This window comes from Trachypithecus francoisi, unplaced genomic scaffold (genome assembly GCF_009764315.1).
Source record: "Trachypithecus francoisi isolate TF-2019V2 unplaced genomic scaffold, Tfra_2.0 Lachesis_group8, whole genome shotgun sequence".
Lineage (NCBI taxonomy): Eukaryota > Metazoa > Chordata > Mammalia > Primates > Cercopithecidae > Trachypithecus > Trachypithecus francoisi.
In genome coordinates this window covers 33,022,753-33,041,861 of record NW_022681473.1, presented here as the reverse complement: position 1 = coordinate 33,041,861, position 19,109 = coordinate 33,022,753, and the positions used below count along the sequence as shown (strand labels likewise).

Below are 19,109 nucleotides of genomic sequence, written 5' to 3'. Positions count from 1 at the left end.
TTGTGTTTTATATAATAAACCAACCTGAAGAGATACTTTATATCTGAATAAAAAAGAAAAAAATAACTACAGAAATATAAAAGCAATAAGTATATTTTTCTGATAAAGTAGTAGTAACTAAAACTGGTCCTTATTGCAGTTCTAGTTGTATGTCTACCTGTTAACATGTTTGCCATGTAGTACCTTTATTAGTGTACGATAAATAGATATGGTTTCAGAGTGTTGGAATATAGTATGAGTATTACTGAGTCCCTTGAATTGACATAAGTTTGGAAATGGTTTTAGCTAGTTTGGAAGCAAGAAACATGTTCCCATTTTTATTTTTTTCAGAGCTTTTCAGATGATGTTTTGACTCATGATTTTACAACATGATCAATGATCGTTTTGTGTGAAATATTAATATTTAGTTACAGAGAAATAGTAAGGTATTTAAGATAGACTGTTGAAATATACAAGACAGTTAATAGATTTAGGATGCAAACATCTATGGATACTAGTGTTACCTGAAAATAAATATATAATGAAAATAAATACATAATTGAAGATGCCTGTTACAATTTTTCATTTAGAAACAGAACTACTAAGTGTTTGTAATATACTCTGTAATTTACAAATACTTGATTGGATAAATGTTTGATGTATTTGCTTAAACTGATTTTAGAGCAACTAATATCCCTTTAGCACATAATCTATCATAATGAAAAACAGAAGAAAAACTGCCACTACTTGATATATTTCTAAAGGAAAAACTCATTTTTTCATCATTTATTAAATTGCAAAACTTGTCAGTATTGTACTTTAGAAATCATTTGATAAAAAAGATCATGCTTTCTTTTGCTTTGAGTATCTCAAGAAATTCTTATATGTGGCTTTACTATAAAAGGACTCTAAAGGAAGTGCAAAAATATGTATGTTTTTAACTTAGATCTATAAAGCTTAGAGAAAAACACTGCATAACAATTACAAAATCACTTCCCTCCCCTATTTTATTTTGGAGCATTAATTTTGCAAATGCCAAAAGGAACATTCCCATTGCATACCTGCAGACCCTGGATGAAATGACGGCAAACTTCTGGGGTTCTACTTGACCAGAGTGGCTCTTCTGGCTACAGTGAAAATGTGAGACAGGATTTAGCTAATTCAGTGTATGAAGTCGTTGGCTCTTCTCTATTTTGAGGATCTTTCAGATCTCCTTGTAAAAAAAAAAAAAAAAAAAAAATTAGCTCAAGGGTAGTTAGGTGGTGGGGGGAAATCCCCCACATATAAAAGCAAATTAGTTTTTAAAGAATAGAAAATGATCTGTATGAGAAATTACTTTTGAATTACCAGATTTAAGTGGAAATTAAACTTAGCTCCTGTTAACATTTCTATAGAAACATGCATTTTGATTAAGCCAAACAACCAAAAAAAAGACCCTAAGAGCGGCATAGTCATTTATCTATATACTCACAAATACTTTTCTTTTTTCTGATCATCAGTATTTTTTTCTCGCTTTATTTGCATCATTTTCTTTAACTTTATTTCCCATTATTCATAGAGAAGCATTCTACCTAAGACTGAATTGAATTACTGCTTACTTCCCTCTGTGAAGTCACTTCAACAAAGAGTTACTCTTTGGAGTTAGGTCCTCATCTCTAATCTGTATCCCTCAGCTGAAGCGCTTGGTCTTTGGCTGCCCCATCACCACCCTAAGGCACGTAGAAAGAGGGCTCTCGCTTTGCCCAGTCTGTTCACCGAGCTCCTTTTCAAATTGGTGAGGAGGGAGGTTTGTGGAAGGGAGAACTAGATGTATCAAACGACTCTGTGAAGCCAGTGTAATTTGTAAATTTGCCATAAACTTTTAAGTGAGAGTTGGAGTAGGGGTTTTGAGGGTTAGCATGCTTTCAGAAATCAAAAGGAAAACGGGAGTTTTCATTTCAGAGGGCTCTGATACTTAAGATTTTTTTTTTCTAAATTTTACCAAAGCTATTAATTAGCAATTAATCAACATAATTAAAAGATATTAAAGTATTCATGACATTATTGTTATGGTATATACTTAAACTTGAATATATAAATAGGCAAAACACACAGAACAGCATTTGTCAAATAATACTACTTAATATCACCTGTGTGTTCATTTAAATTTGGAGCAAGTGAAATATACACTACCTAGGAGAGTGCACCTCTATCTGTCCATGAAAAGTGACAAAAATCACTGCTGTAATTGATACTTTTCATTCATTATGAAAAGCTTTTATACACTCAGTAGAGAGAAAGCCTCATTTCATTTTCCCAAACCAAAAAGATACTACCTAAATGCCTTTGTATAAAAGCTAATACAACATGACAAAAATAATATCATAGTACTCAATATACATTGAACTGGTGAAAGAAGTTAAGAACAATTTGACAAAGATAAAACATAAAATTAATTTTCATGTTATTTTCTTTGTATTCACATTCATACCAGGTAGACTTTGTCAAATACCTATAGTAAAGAAGAACTTGTTCATGCATGCAGAACAAAATAAAATAAGATTAAAAGCTCCAGGAAATCAGCCTGCTTCAAAAAACCATTAAAGTGTGCCTATCCCTCAAGCTTTACAAATGTGTTAATTGTCGTGTTTCAGTCATGTAAATATGTTTCAGCATAAAGTAACCAAGATTTCCTGTTATAGAAGCAGCCCTATCTGGGGGTGTGGGGGTAGGGAGGGACGAAAGAGGACTAAATAACACACTGTAATGAAACCTGCCTTTGGGCAGCACATGCTTCGGTTCTGAATGCCCAGAAATACTTCGCAGACACTCTAGGCTGCCTAGCAATGGGGATTTTCTAATTCTGGCTAGCTTGACAAAGTAAATACAACTATTGAACATAAGGCAGCTCCTAATAAAAAACAACAATTCCCCCTTGTAAACACCTACATTTGGCCCCATTAAAAATTCTTTCTTCATACCGAGGAACTAGCAGACCCTTAAATGTGGGGGTCTCAAAGTAACTAGAGAGTAGTTGGGAGATTTAATGCTGCCAGGATGTTTTACATTGCCATTTCCACCGAGCACTTCATACCCCATCTCAGGGCTTTGTAATGTTCTACATACACTGTGGGGCATTATGCAAGCAAACACATTGGCTATTATGCTGTGAGGACTCATATGTGTACAGCCAAAAGGAAATCAACACGTTCATGTATGTGTTAGACACAAATATATATGATTGCCACATTTCCAAGAGGAGTGTTCATTGAAAGCTGCCAAATTTGAAAGTTATTAATATTTAGGGGACTGACATTAACATGGTAATTTAGCAATCTGGTGAATTGTCTGATTTCAAAATTCCCTGATTCCTGACTTTCCACATCTTAGAATTTCTCTATTTCATAAGCTGTGGATCAGTCAGACCTCTGCCAATCCTTAAATTGGATAGTGGATCTGCTGCAGTTTTTAAAATCTCTAGGATTTAGGGATCAACCTCGAGTGTGCACACACATTTATCTGCTAACAGTTACTAAGTAGGAGCTTTCAGATTATAGTAAGAAGCAAACATTAGTTTGAATTCTAGTAGACAAACACAAAGATATTGTTACCTTTTGCCACTTCTAGAGTAGTTTCCATATGATATACTTTTAAAGAAAAATGAGAATAAAAAGGAATTCTCATATAATTAGTAGTTTGAATATATTTCTGAAATACTTTTTCAAACTTAACATTCAGATCTAAAAACATCATATGTTCCTAAAATATCTTAGTATTCTGAAGCCACCTGAGGGGTAGTACCCAAAATACTGCGCCTTCAGTGTCTCCTCACTTATCTCGGGTAGGAGAGGGACTTCCTGGACAAGGCGGGCTTGAAGAACCTATTAAAATACTAGTCTATCCAAAGAAAGACCCCAGTTCTCTTCCAGTTACAGCAGTATCAGCAGCAGGCACTAGATCTCAAGCATCTCTCAACTTGGCCCTGCTAAAGCTTCATTCAAATTCTACACACTCTGGAGCTGATATGCTCCTGCCTGTATTGTGTGTTCCAGAGCCACACAAGCCTTGGGTTAAGCAGCAGTTAGAGACCAGCAAAAAGGTTGCCAGTAAGAAACCCAGCTACACAATGAGGGAAAGATGAGTAGAAGGGAGTCACTTGGGGAGATATCAAGTAACTCATTTAGGCAATGTTGCACAATCAGGGGATCACAGGAATAGTGACCATGTGTGACTTATCCATCCCATTCCTTTATCCCAGACATAATGCTGCTGGGGGAGAGGGGGCTGGTCAGGGAGAAGGCATCTTTCACAGTGTTTTTACTATCCAAGTACAGTTTAACACATCAAGCTGTGTTACTCAACTGTTACCTAAATAACTTCTTTTTTCAGTTCTACTCATGTTGGAGCATTGATGGGAATAAAATTTACAAAAAAAAAAAAAATAGGAGAAACTAAAAGTAAAAGATACTGCTTTCAGTTTGCATAGAAAGTAAAACCAGGCCAAGCATAGTAGCTCACACCTGTAATCTCAACACTTTGGGAGGCCAAGGCTGGAGAATTACTTGAGCCCAGGAGTTTGAGACCAGCCTGGGCAACACAGTAAGACCCCCATCTCTACAAAAAATAGGTGTGTTAGCACATACCTGTAGTCTCAGTACTCAGGAGGCTGAGGCAGGACAAAGTGAGACCCTGTCAAAAAAAAAAGAAAAAGAAAAAGAAAGGGAAGGGAGGGAGGGAGGGAGACCATTTTAAGCTTTCCAGGAATAATCTAGTTTGTTTTTTGTCAATGCATAAAATAAGGGAGGAGAATAACATAACTCCCGCACAACTTAAATTCTGAAACAAAGGAACACTGGGATTGAAAGATGGTGGTGTATTTATTGCTATGTATCCAAAAGATTCCAAGTCACATTTTAAAAGAATTAAACTCAGCAAACCATCCCCACAAAGAGTAGAGACTGCTAGAGTTTCTCCTTCATGGACATTTCACACAAGGCTCAACTCCTTGTGTGAAATCCTTGTGCCTACCTGGAATCTTCTGTTGGGCCAGCACGAGATTAAGAACCACCACTCCCCACAGAAGGAGGGTGAGGGTGAGGTGGGAGTCACTTAGTAGCTAGAATGTTTCTTCAGAATCAGAAGAAAGCAAGATCTGATAGCCAGTATATACCACCTTTGGGGAAATTCTGTCTCTTGTAGAATATGCATGTTTGCAGCAATTTTTTTTCTATTATTGCAAATGTCCATGCATGACTTTGTAAGGATATGGGTGAGATGGCCCTGGTATTCATAGAATACCACTTCACACTGGCCGGGCGCGGTGGCTCAAGCCTGTAATCCCAGCACTTTGGGAGGCCGAGACGGGTGGATCACGAGGTCAGGAGATCGAGACCATCCTGGCTAACACGGTGAAACCCCGTCTCTACTAAAAAATACAAAAAACTAGCCGGACGTGGTGGCAGGCGCCTGTAATCCCAGCTCCTCGGGAGGCTGAGGCAGGAGAATGGCGTGAACCCGGGAGGCGGAGCTTGCAGTGAGTTGAAGTGAGCTGAGATCCGGCGACTGCACTCCAGCCCGGGCGGCAGAGCGAGACTCCATCTCAAAAAAAAAAAAAGAATACCACTTCACATCACTTCCTTGCTACCCCTTGTCCTTAAGAATCAAATCCAAGTCACTTACTACACTTTAGAAACTCTACAAGATCTGACGACTGCAAACCACACCAAACTTCTCATAGCCACACCCCTGCTCATTGACTGTTCCAGAAAAGCTGACTTTTTTTCTGCCTTTCAAGTATGCCAAACTTATTCCCACCTCAGGGTTTTTCTATTTTATTCCCTTTGCCTGTGACTTCTTTCTCTGGGTCTTACGAATCCCTTCTCAAAATTTAGGTCTTAACTCAAATATACTCTCCAGAAAGGCATTCACCTACTGAAGTCATACTCCCAGCCAGTGTCCTATCACCATGTTTTGTTTCCTTAAAAGCACCTCTCACCATCTGAATTATTTTTTCTTCTTTTTTTTTTTTTTTTTTTAATTTTAGACTAAGTCTTGCTCTGTCACCCATGCTGGTATACAGTGGCAGGATCTCAGCACACTGCAACCTCCACCTCCCGGGTTCAAGCGATTCTCCGATTCTCATGCCTCAGTCTCCTGAGTAGCGGGGATTACAGGCATGCACCGTGACGCCCAGCTAGTTTTTGCATTTTTGGTAGAGACTATGTTCCACCATGTTGGCCAGTTTGGTCTCAAACTCCTGGCCTTAGGCCTGCCTGGACCTCCCAAGGTGCTGGAATTACAGGCGTGAGCCACCACGCCCGGCCTAAATTATCTTCTTTTTTTTGTTTGCCCTCCTATGTGTTGTCAATCTCTCCTCGAGTCATCTAAGTATCTATGCATTGTCCCTCCTAATCTTTGGAGTTCCCTGAAAGCAGGTGTCTTGCCTGTCTTGTTCACACTATTTTGCCTCTAGTGCTTAGAGAAGTTCTGGCACACAGAGTATAAACTGAAGCCAGACTGCCCAAGTTCAAATTCCATTGGAATACTCTGAAGTTGCAACCTCACTTTCTGCCCTTTTCCCATCATTTCAGACATGAACACATGGTCCACAACTAACAGCAAGGGAAGTTTGAAAATGAAGTTTTTATTCAGAATTGTTTTATATTCAAGGGTTCTGCTACTAAAGTAAAATGGGAGAGTAGATATTGGGAAAAAAAAATATCAATCTCTGCCATAGTTCACTTACTCATGCCCTCTCCAGGCATGAGTGAGGAATCCTACTGGCTAGAAACTGCAAAAATCATCTGCCTGGGCAATCAAGGACGTTAGCCCAGTTTGTAGCACCCAGTTCTCTCTGGAAGAAACTCCTTTGTCCATCATCCCACGTATCCCTCTAGGAAGGTTTTCCTTGTCCATTATCAGCCCTGGCTACAGAAAGTCACCATTGGAGAGCATGCCCTTTGGGGGCTCCGCAGTTTTCACAGCCCAGTTATTGATAGGTCAGGTTTGGGGGCCTAGGATTACTGTAGAGCCTGAATAATTATAGGCATTTGACCAGGCTTGTGGTTTCTTTGGCAATACAGTTTCCTCAGGACTTAGAAGATTTGCAGTCTGTTTGCTTCCCTTTGGTTCCACATGCAAGTAATCACAGCCAAAGAGTTTGTCTTACATAGTTCTAGGATTCAGTTGCAAGAAACAGATATCACCTACTTATTTTATGCAGAGGGAAAGTTTATAGAAGAAAATTGGGAACCAGTGAAATGATTGGAAGGGCTGAAGGATATTGCCATCAAATTGGCCACCAGGAAATCCACTGCCTGTACCATAGTCAGGCACAGGTACCAAGGTAAAGAATTGGGAGACCACCACTGGAGCTATTAATTGAAGGCACACACTTATGGGGCTGAACCGTTGGGGTTAGTAAATCCCACTGCCACCACTACAACTTCTTCTTGAACCCCATGAAGCAAGCAACTGGACACAGGTTTGGCCTCAACTTCCACAACTGTCTCTCAACTCCCATGAAGCTGTTGACTAGTCAGTGGAATCCCAACACACAAAAATAAATGGTCTCCACAACAATGCTTGCCAATTGCAGTAGTTAAAGCAGCAGTGAGATAGCTCTTGTTTCTGTTCCACCGTTTTTGTTTTTGTTTTTTTTGAGATGGAGTCTCGCTCTGTCACCCAGGCTGGAGTGCAGTGACCGGATCTCAGCTCACTGCAAGCTCTGCCTCCCAGGTTTATGCCATTCTCCTGCTTCATCCTCCCAAGTAGCTGGGAATACAGGCACCTGCCACCTCGCCCAGCTAGTTTTTTTTTTATTTTTTTAGTAGAGACGGAATTTCACTGTGTTAGCCAGGATGGTCTCGATCTCCTGACCTCGTGATCCACCTGTCTCGGCCTCCCAAAGTGCTGGGATTACAGGCTTGAGCCACCGCACCCGCCCTCCACTTTTTTAATCTAGTACAAATGCATCTAATTGGATAAACCTAATGTACACCTTCCTAGCCCCTGATGTGTAAGAAGACATATCAGAAGACAAGATACTTCCTGATAGATGCTGAGCACCCATTCCGCTTGTTCATCATGACTGTTACATTGTAAGACTTCAGTCTTAGGCGGGGCATGGTGGCTCACACCTGTAATCCCAGCTGCTCAGGAGGCTGAGGCCAGAGGATTGCTGAGCCCAGGAATTCAAGGCCAGCCTGGGCAACATGGCAAAACCCTATCTTTACAAAAAGTGCAAAAATTAGCCAGATATGGTGGCTTGTACCTGTAGTCCCAGCTACTCGGAGGCTTTGAGAGGATTGCTTGAGCCGAGGAAGTTGAGGCTGCAGTGAGCCATGATTGTGCCACTGCACTCCACCATGGGCAACAAAGTGAGACTCTGTCTCAAAATAAATTTTTTTTAAAGACTTGCATTCTGACCTCTCTACCCTTATCTCACTCTTTCGTCTTACCAGTAGCTGCCATGAAGCCATCTAAAATAATAGACTTGAGTGGGAAGGCAATACCCTTAATCTTTTTTCTCTGAGGTGGCTCCCATTTTCTGACCAGCCACTTAAGAAAGGTATTTAACGAAGGCTCAGGGGCACAGACTTCTGCAAAGGCTGTCTGCCTTGGAGTGCAGTGCAGGTGTAGAAACAGTTGGGTATTTTCAACCCTGTGGGGCCCCAGTTGCCAAATTGTTAGTCAGTTTAGCTTGTGGGCTGCAGGTAGTCCCTTCCATCTCTTCTTGCAGATTCTATAACTCTAGCCTGAGTTCATCTGTCTTTTATAAATGAATTTGCTTAAAGTGGCAAGAAGCTACCAACACACCAATGTTCTGAATTTCTCCAATGTTCCACGTAGAGCCACTGATTAGGAAGGAGGAAATTTGCCCTCCCAGTTATCACAAGCATAACAAGGCTCACCAACTTTCTACTTTGCAATACTTGACCTCACTGCCCATCCAGCCACTAAGCCAACACACATTTAGGTAGGTGGTAGAACTTCAGTGCTTCTCTTGTCAGGTACCAAATTCTATTTAAACAGAATATAGATTAGGCTGTTATTGCAGAGATCCAAAAACACAGTGGCTTAAGTAATGTAGAATTTCATGTATCTCTCACATAAAGCCCAGTTAGATGACCTAGTACTCTTCTGGTGGCCAGATGGTATCAAGAGAGCCTAGACCCATTCCATCTTTTTGCTATGCCCTCCTCAGCAAATAGCTTCCGTGTTGTCCAGGATGGCTGTGTTAGCACCTACCCTGAAGTCCACATTTCAGCAAGTGGCAAGAGGGAAGTTAGATTCATCCCTAACATTCAAAGAGCCTAGAGCAAGAATGCAAATAAAGGACCACGTAATTATTATATGCCTAAATACTTTAAGTTATTAAGCCAACAAACTATTAAATATGTTCTTTCTTCCTTCCTTCACAGATATACCTCCCTGAAAAGCCAAGTTTAACCTTAGGATCAGGGTTCCACTCCAGAACACGGAAACCCAGGGAGAATTGGCCTACAGCGTGCCTCCTTTCTCTTCCCACCACTGCCCCCTTACCACACACAAGGGCACATTTACACATGTTTGTGGATGCCCAGCTTGCACATCCAAACTCTACCCCCCACAAATGGCCATCTCTTGGCTACTCCTTGGGCCCCGTGTTATACACATAGACAACACAGTCGACCGTTGGGGAATGAACCTGGGGGAGAGACCTGTGCAGGCTTTGTAGTCATTTGGACAGGGAACTCTGAGGTTATGAGTACCCAGAGCATGTTCTATAAAGAAGGGCAGGCTGGACATGGTAACTGACGCCTGTAATCCCAGCACTTTGGGAGGCCAAGGCAGGCAGATTGCTTGAGCCCAGGAGTTCGAGACCAGCCTCGACAACATAGTGTGACCCCATCTCAACAAAAAAGCTTAAAGGCCGGGCGTGGTGGTTCACACCTGTAATCCCAGCACTCTGGGAGGCTGAGGCGGGCGGATCATGAGGTCAGGAGTTGGAGACCAGCCTGGCCAACATGGCAAAATCCCGTCTCTGCTAAAAAATACAAAAATTAGCTGGGCATGGTAGCATGTGCCTGTAGTCCCAGCTACTCAGGAGGCTGAGGCAGGAGAATCGCTTGAACCCGGGAGATGGAGGTTGCAGTGAGCTGAGACTGCACCATTGCACTCCAGCCTGGACGACAGAGTGAGACTCCATCTTAAATAAATAAATAAATAAAAATTAAAAAAAAAAAAAATCAGCTGGACTTGGTGGCACGCATCTGCAGTCCCAGCTAGTTGGGAGGGAGAAGGCAGGTGGGTGGCTTTAGCCTGAGAGGGGAAGGCTGCAGTGAGCTGTGATTGTGCCAGTGTACATCAGCCTGGGCAAAAGAGTGAGACCCTATTTCACAAAAAAAAAGGGGGTACAGAATCTAGAAGCACATCTCCTTTTGCCCTGTAATTCCTTGCCGCATAGGATGGGGCATGACCAAAGGAGGTGTGGATCAGGACCTAGGGCAAGGGCTCTCTTGCCAAGATCTAATAGCAATTTTAAGGAAAAGGATAAGTAGATGGTGCCTCCCCTTTAAGGAACTCACCCTAAAGTTAACCATAGCACTTCTGCTCAAGATGAAGTGACCATAAGTTAGTCACTCAGCCTCTCTATTGGCAAGGGAAGCTGGGAACTGTGACTTCTGTTCTGGGAGGCTGTGTGCCTCACTAATATTTAGAAATTCTTGTACTCTCTGAAAAGGAGAATAGATATTGGGAGTAAACTGGCAATCTTTGCCACAGACACATGCCTTTTCACAAACCACACTTTTGTTTAGACAGGTGAGTTCTTCTCAGTCTGCTTTCAGAGAGGTGAATTTGGAGGCAAGACAATACTATCAGTTATAATTGACGGTCAAAATAATTGCACACCTGAGCATTTTTCAATGGACAGCCAATGTGCAGTGTTCCAGCGCTGAAATTTTGTCTAATTTTCAGATCAATCAGGAAGAACCCAGTGAATATTTTTCCACTTAAGGGATATAGTATGATTATGACATTCACTAAAATTCAATTAAGATTAATCATTTTAATCATAAACCCTGGGCATGAATTGGGCCTTAAACAAAAACTTAAACCTAAAACCTAATCATGTGTAGCAGAATTTGCTCCAGAAATATTCAGCTGCTACCAAATGTACACTTGCCAATCCAAAAAGAGCAAATATTTGGTTCTGGCATTGTTTCCACTGGCCTATTCATATATGACAATAATGCAAAATTCAGCAGATGCATCCTCCACATTGCAAATTCTAACCAGATGTAGAATAATTACAATGTAATATTACATTATAACAATATAATAATATAATTATATTTTATAATTATGGAGTAATACAAATACAACAATATAAAATACAATGATTATATAATAGCATATAACATTGATTTTTTTTTGCAAGTTGAAACAACACTCTGAAATCTTGTGAAGATACCATAGCAATACTATGATGGTGAACATAATCTGTCTCCTCCCCTCCATCCTCCCCCTTGTGACCCTGAAAGGAAATCTGTCTTTCCACAAAGGAAGGAGAAATTCTCTGTTTATCCATAGAGCAGGGGAGACTGTGAACACATTGCTTTTATTCCCACTCTCTGGACTAGTGGGATCATGAGGTATGCATTTGTTGGCCAGACACCATGAATGGGGCCCCCAGCAGTCAGCTATAGTTCACATACTGAGTGAATGCTTCTGGAAGGAGATCATTTGGTTGTGGCCCGTCTGGAAATTGACATGCCACTAGTTGTCTCCCAATATCCATTTACTACTCCTTCTATAGTAATAGATTTGTTAAACATTTTTATACACTTTTAGACATTTCCCAGCCTCCCTTGCAGCTAGATGTGGCCATGTCTTTGTTCTGGGCATGAGTGGAAGTGATGTGTCCAACTTTCAGGTCTTGCCTTCTTGGCCCCTTTCTTCTCACAAACTAAGAGCTAGGAAGAGCATCAGCCTTGCAGCCAGAAGTGGAACCCCTTGTTGAGAATGACAGACCAGTCCTTCCCACTCTGAATTGCTTACTTCTGGACTGTAAAGTGGGAAAGAAATAAACTACCTTTTATAAGCCATTTTTAGAAGAGGGTAGGAGTGTCTCTGTATTATAACTACTTAGCCTGTACTCTTAATTCATTCCCTACTACTTGGAGCAGTTCAGAATACAGACTGTGGCAGACATGAGTATATCATCCTGCTGTGAGAGCATCACAGCTGAAAGCCTGCAGTGGAATAGGGTGGCGTGCCTTTTGAGTATTTGTTTCCTCCCCATTATATAAAGGGGGGATATGCTTTTAAAACTCGAGTGGGAAAGCTTCATCTTCTGACATTTCCTTTATTAGTTACTTTGCCAGCAGTGAAGACATGTGCAAAATGCAGGTTTTAAAAATAAATAAAATAAAATAAAATGGACCCCAAATTGCCTCCTTAATACAGCCATACATTGGCCCAGAAGCCAGGCATCTTACATGCCCCATTTTCACTCCTGCCTTACAAAGTATGAGGGAAATTATTTAGACTTTTAAAATCTCAGAAGCAGGGACTGCAATTGCACTTCCCTTTATATGTCTGTAAGGATCCGCAGTAGAGAGTAATTATATTAAATACTCAGATTCCAGGCAGACTGAGACCTGGTGGCTAAGTCTGATGTGCTGTTGCTATTGTTTATATTTGTTCATTTCCTTGACCTAATAAACTCACTTGTTTTTATCTGGTACCATATGTATTTTTATGAACCATCTCAGATCCTTTTTTGGAGCAAGAAAAGCTATAAATAAATTAGTGTAGAACTTGATATTTACAAAACACTTAGACATCTCATTTTATTCTGACAAGAGTCTTGTGAGGGAAGAATCATTCCCCCATGATAGATGAGGACACTGAGGCTTAACGAGCCGAACTGACTCTGCTGAGGTCACATGGAGAGTGAATGACAGAGGTAGGTATCTAACTGTCACTCTCTGCTTCTGAGTCCAGTGCCCACAAGTCCTGGCCACGTCTGTTAAGGGACCAATGTAGAACCTGTGTGTTCTAAGGTATTTATAAGTTGCTGTTTTTTGTTTTTGTTGTTTGTTTGTTTGCTTTTTAAGATAAGGGGAAAACCTTAGTAACCTTTTTGTTGTAGAGACGAGGTCTCAACTGTATTTTATTGCCCAGGCTGGTCTTGAACTCCCAGACTCCCACGTCGGCCTCCCAGAGTGCGGGGATTACAGGTGTCAGCTACCCCATGCCTGGCAAGTTTTCATTTAAATTGGCAATGTTTTAAAGAAAAATGAAAAAATATATTAGGAGTATTCTGAGATATTAATGCTTATTTCTGTCATCCTGAGCAATACAAATTGTGACTTTTCAGGAAACGTCAGGAATGTTTAAAAGGTTTAAGATAAATCTTTAGTCATCTGCTAAGGGTTAAAGTGTACTACATCAATTGTTTTCAGAAAATAAACAGTGCCTAATGGTTTGGTCTTGGCAAAATGTGAAAAATATAAACTGATTACACTTATTTTAATGAGTATTTACCTGCAATTTGTCTCAAATCCAGGTGTAATCTAGATTCATTATCTTGCCCCTTCTGTCTGGGAACTGTGAGTGCTGAGCACAGGCCTGGCAGGGTGGGAAAAAAGGAATTAGAAAGGGAACTGTTGAGCCAGGAATTCCAATCCTGTGTGTCTATAGGATCAGTTTAGCCTCTGACTCAGAAGGAACAAAATATAGACAGTGGCTAAGCCCAACAAAGACACAGAGAGGCAAGTAGAGGGGAAAGAATCTCAAAGTCCAGCTCTCCTCGGTACCTCTTGGAGCCTCAGAACAAATCACTTCTGCTGCTACTGCCTTATTGTGACCCTGGGCTTCCCGTGGGTCTAAGGGTGCCTTTTGGCAGGAGTCTCCATAATCGGCCAGAGTGTTTTGCTAGCCTCACTGTTTCCCTCCTTGCAGCATTGATCCAGTGGGATTATAGCAAATCACCCCAGCCTGTGCAGGAACCGTGGAAGTTGTCACACCTTTCCCAGATCCGTTTGCCTACACAGAAATCATTGTTTTAGACAAGGCATTAATGGAAAAAGTGGGCAGGCAGCCAGCCAGCCAGCCAGTTATCCATCTCCTGCATCACACAGTCTCTTCCTCCCAGAATCTGAGAAAAGAAAATCAAGTGGAAAAATTTCAGCTCAAGAAGTAAGATATGGTTTTGGTTTTGGCCCTTGCTTCAGAACCCCAGGTATAAAATGAGAAATATGAATACCTTGATTTGGTTTTCAAGCTTGAGAATAATACGATTTTTTTGTAGTCTGATTTTTATTTAAACCATTACTCAGTGAAAACTCAATGTCTAAAAGTTTATATACCCTGTAGCCCTGCAGTTTTAAGTCTAAAGGAGGTCACCATGCTATGCAGAGTATCTTGCAGCATATTTTTTCAGAAGACAGATCTGGGATACAGCAGCATCTGAACATTTACATGTCAAGTGTGTAAATGCTTTGGAAGCCTCAAAGGAAAAATCCCTGACACACCTGGCAAGCCTGGAACCTGATCTCTCGTTCTTCCTCGCTGTTTCACATCGCACTGACATGGCGCACAGGGGGAGGCTCAGAAAGAAAGAAAACAAAACCTACTGCTTGAGAAGTTAGATTGCGTACTAAGCTCATTCAAGTAGTAATCAACAAAAGCAGGCAAAATCACACATAGATTCACATATTTCCAAGAGCCATTCTTGGGCTTTTTCAAATGGCATGAATATACAACTAGCTTTACAATGTAGCATTTGGTTAAAAGCAGTTAATCATATTACCCCTAAATTTTTATGCTCAGAAGTCTCACACGAATGATATTTGACTTTACTTCAAAGCCATTCAACCTGAAAGATTTCCAAGCATGTCACATGTCACATTTAGCTACTTTTGCTCTGAAGGGCTTTCAGCCAACTGGCTCACATTCGTTGCCTAGAAAAGCAGAGGCAGAGAAATGCTTAGCCAGTCCACAAGCAAATAGGTCGGCTCCTGAAATAAATTATATTATACTTGTTCTAAACAAACCACGCAAGTTTTCTCATTTAGATTATCAGAGCAGTAGGACCCATTAACTAAATGCATCATGTAATCGTAAAGATATATTGGTTCTCCTGTTAAGCAAATCTTCATTCTTCATGTCAGAATCCAGTTTATTACTTCAGACCCAGCTCAGATGCCAACCCCATAAAGCTTTTTCATGTTTTCCTTCCCCAACTGTGACTTCTGGTTTGTCTCTGCCTTTTTTGTATACATAACTTGGAATGTTCAGTGTGAGGGTTACCTGTGTGCTTGCCTTATTCATGTTACTGGATTGTAAGGAAATGAGTGTGGAAGGTACTTTATTGACATAACCTTTCAGAATGCCTTACTTCAAGTGGATTCTAAATATTTGTTGACTCCAGTTGATTTACCAACAGCCTAATCACCATCTAACATCATTTGTCAGGTCCCAACCAAAAGTATATACATACACGTTTCTTTATGGTAATTTTCTTTTTCAGATAACCTTCAGATTATGCATGTATCCTGGTCATTTTTCTTTTGCTCATTAGCAATAACTACAACATCTTAAACATTAAAACTCAGACATGTAATTAAAGGTCTCTTTCCCTCCTGCTTCCTCACATGGACACTGATAGAACTAACCCTACACAGACATTTGTAACCCCAAACTTTAGAACCACACTTGCCTTTTGGATTCCTGAGCCTTTTTTGTTTTTTTTTTTTTTTTCTGAGACAGAGTCTTGCTCTGTCGCCAGACTGGAGTGCTGTGGCGCAGTCTTGGTTCACTGCATCCTCCAACTGCCTGGTTCAAGCGATTTTCCTGCCTCAGCCTCCCTGGTAGCTGGGATTACAGGCACGCACCACCACACCCAGGTAATATTTGTATTTTTAGTAGAGACAGGATTTCACCATGTTGGCCAGGATGGTCTCCATCTCCTGACCTCATGATCTGCCTGCCTCGGCTTCCCCAAAGTGCTGGGATTACAGATGTGAGCCACTGTGCCTGGCTGATTCCTGAGCCTCTCATGCCTTTGTTTCTGCCTGAAATCTTTCCTGGAACAAACTAGAGCATAAAGAAATGAAAGAATTGCTTAAAACAAAGAAACAAATATGTCTTTATTTGTGCTTTTTTGTCATTCAAGAAATAAACATTTAGTTACTTAATAAGTGACAGGCTGGGTCCCATGGATACTAAGGATTAGTTCTGTATGGATATTATTGTATGACTGTTGCAGCTTTTCTTCACCCCCTTGACCTTTCTGACATGTTTGTTGATCATGCATTTGTATAATAATATCTTTTATCCTAGATATATTTGTATTAAAAATAAGTACAGGCAGGTTGAAATCAAGGAAGAATATTTTTTCATAAATTATTTTTAGTTTTAAAATATTTTGATCATATGCACACAGCTTGTGTTTACATGACAATAAAAAGCCTTTGTTCAAGAAGGAAACTAACTGGAGCATATGCTTGTGGACCACAATATTTTGACCAAAAAAATATGGTTCTCCCCTTTTTCATCTGTTCCCCCCCCCCCATATTGAAGGGAGTTTTCCAAATGAAGGGTTTCAGCTAGGTTGTCTCCAGGTCAGTTCTCTAGAAGGCTCTGTGTAGTCATCAGTGGGGAGCTCTATGCTGCCTTATCTTTAGCTTCCCACACACTTTGTGTCTCACACAACAGATATGTTCCTTTAAGTTTGGATTTTTATGCAATAAATTTTGCAAGCTGGGAGCACTGAGAGTTAAATGAATTTGATATTCTTTTGAAAACAGAAAAGTGTTATTTTGAAATATGGATGTTTCTCCGTACTTACAGTAACTTCTGTTGTGGTCAGTTGCTGTGGTAAGTTTAAATCAGCCTGTATCTGCAGAAAAACAGTTGGGATGGGCGGGGGTTGGGAGGGTGTTCAAAGCAACACTGTACTTTTGAAAACATGACCCAGCATTATGCATAGAAACAAACTTACCAAGACCCGTAATAGATGCTATGGCATCTATACCTGAACATATAAAAACATTGACCCTTTGGTTGGTATCATTTTTTTATGTTGTCAATATTTCTGTGAAAATTTTAAGTTCCTAGAGAAAGTATAACCTTGAAAAAGAATCGTCAGGTCAGCTAATAGAGAAAGACAAACAAGTATTCATGGGAATCTATAATTGCTGAAAAGCTACATTTGACCTTAAAAATTGCATGTTGGAGCCCTGGCAAAACAAAACAAAGCCAAAAAGAAAAAAGACACCTGCTGTTATTTATGTGGTATTTCCAACGATGCTGTTATTTATGTGTTTACATGTGTTCACTTCTACCTAATGAGAAAAGATCTTAATACTTAATACATTTTGGTTTGGACACTGAAAATGTTCCACTAAGATTCCTGTACAGTTTCTGTAATGGCTGTAATTTGTAAAATCCAGTAGGAACAGGAGGTGATTATACTGGAATTCAGTCTGAAGAATTGTTTTAGCGGGAATTTTATATGCAAGACTAAATGCTAATCAACAGAGCATAATATTGTATTCTGAAGTATGCTAGCCAAAGCAAAATTAATTTTTTTCTTCTCTTTTTCTTCTCCTGAAATCTTCTGCTGTAGCGACTGCATTTGCCTCCAGACTTGTCAGACACAGTGAGCCGCTCAAGCAAACAGGATCTGGCAGAATCCACCAAGCGGCTGGGCCCAGGCTGTGGCATGATGGCCGGAGGCAAGAAGCACCTGGACTTCTAGGGATTCCTCCTTAGCCGTTGCATGCAGAACTCTATGACACTCTAATTATGATTGCTAATAGCTTATGTAAATATTTTTCTTAACAATTTGACCCTCCACTCCTTGAAAAGCACAGGATTGTAAAATGGAGCCACCATTTCTCATTTTTTAACTTTTTACGGAAGTAACACAGCAGAAATACTTTTCAATTTTTCCTTCATGCTGTAGAGAAAATAATTTTATTTTTAAATAAACACCAAAAAAATGTCAAAATCTCAAGATGCCTGACAGTGGTCATTCATGTCCATGTACTAAGGCGTTTAGTGTCATGGTAAAGTGCATGTCACAGCAGGTAGCATACAAAACATGATGAAATTCAAGATCGTATATGAAAACATATTTTCTCTTTATTTCAGAAACAGTCACTTGCCACCAAAAATGCTAAGTTTTTTTAATGAAAATGTGTTTGCTAATATATAAAATAAATTTGCATTTATGTATCTGGTTATTAAATTGATAAAGACAAAATAATATTTGGGGATTTAGACTCCATTAAAGATAATTAGTCTACCATAGTAGTTATTAAATATAAAGAACTTGAATGATAGGAAACATAGAAAAAAGAAGTGGATGGTCTTTAGTTTAGTAATCCTAAACAATTGAAGTCAGTACTATGAAATTATGTCAACAGGCATCATTCAGGATTGAAATTCAAACTGACAGCTACATTAATGCTAGGATACCAGGAGAAAAACATACTGAAGCTTGTTGAGAGATTTTACAGAACACAGGTCTGAGACAAAGTGAAAAAATGAAACTAACTCAGATTTCCATTGCATCACATAAACCTTTTGTTAATTATGAACATCGGTTGAGTGTGTAAATTTCTAACCATATAAACACGTCTTTGGGGGCGTATAGCATATTGAACCAGTTTTCATATAAAACACTAGGTGTTTTAATTGTAATTCCATATTCTCAAAGCTTTTGACAGATGATAGATAAAAAAATGAAAGTTAAAAAGTAACTTGCATATTTAAGAGTCTTGATTTTTTTAAAAGGTGTTTAACATCCATTGGGAGAAACTGAATTTCCAAAATACATTTTCAAATGTATTCGAATATTTTGAAGCAGTTATAACTAGCATTTTTAAGCATCTTGCTTTTAATATACCACAAATTATACTTTATTTGTTCTTGACAACATTGTAGAAAACAAAGACTAGGTTTTTAAAACTGTCTAACCAATATGATGAATGTCAGTCACTTAAAAAAACCCACTGTAGCATAAACACATACTGTATACAGCTTTTATTCAGAATTAGAATAATTGAATCAATGACAGTGATTTGCCAGGATGTCAAATCTCTCCATCATATCCTGTCACTACCAGTTTATTTTTTGTGATCAAAATCAAAAAG

At 39.7% G+C, this 19,109-nt stretch overlaps 1 protein-coding gene across 2 annotated transcripts in view; it reads left to right on the top strand.

Annotated features, from left to right (window-relative positions):
* The window catches only part of ELP4 (elongator acetyltransferase complex subunit 4), a 266,706-nt gene extending 247,992 nt beyond the window's left edge, over window positions 1–18,714 (top strand). Inside the window, exon 10 of one of the 2 annotated variants that reach the window (XM_033205263.1) lies at window positions 17,579–18,714. In XM_033205263.1, the coding sequence (XP_033061154.1) occupies window positions 17,579–17,710 (132 nt within the window). In that variant the 3' untranslated portion in view covers window positions 17,711–18,714. The remainder of the gene's footprint in view (window positions 1–17,578) is intronic. The other variant, XM_033205264.1, reaches the window with a different exon arrangement.
* Window positions 18,715–19,109: the final 395 nt, after the last annotated feature.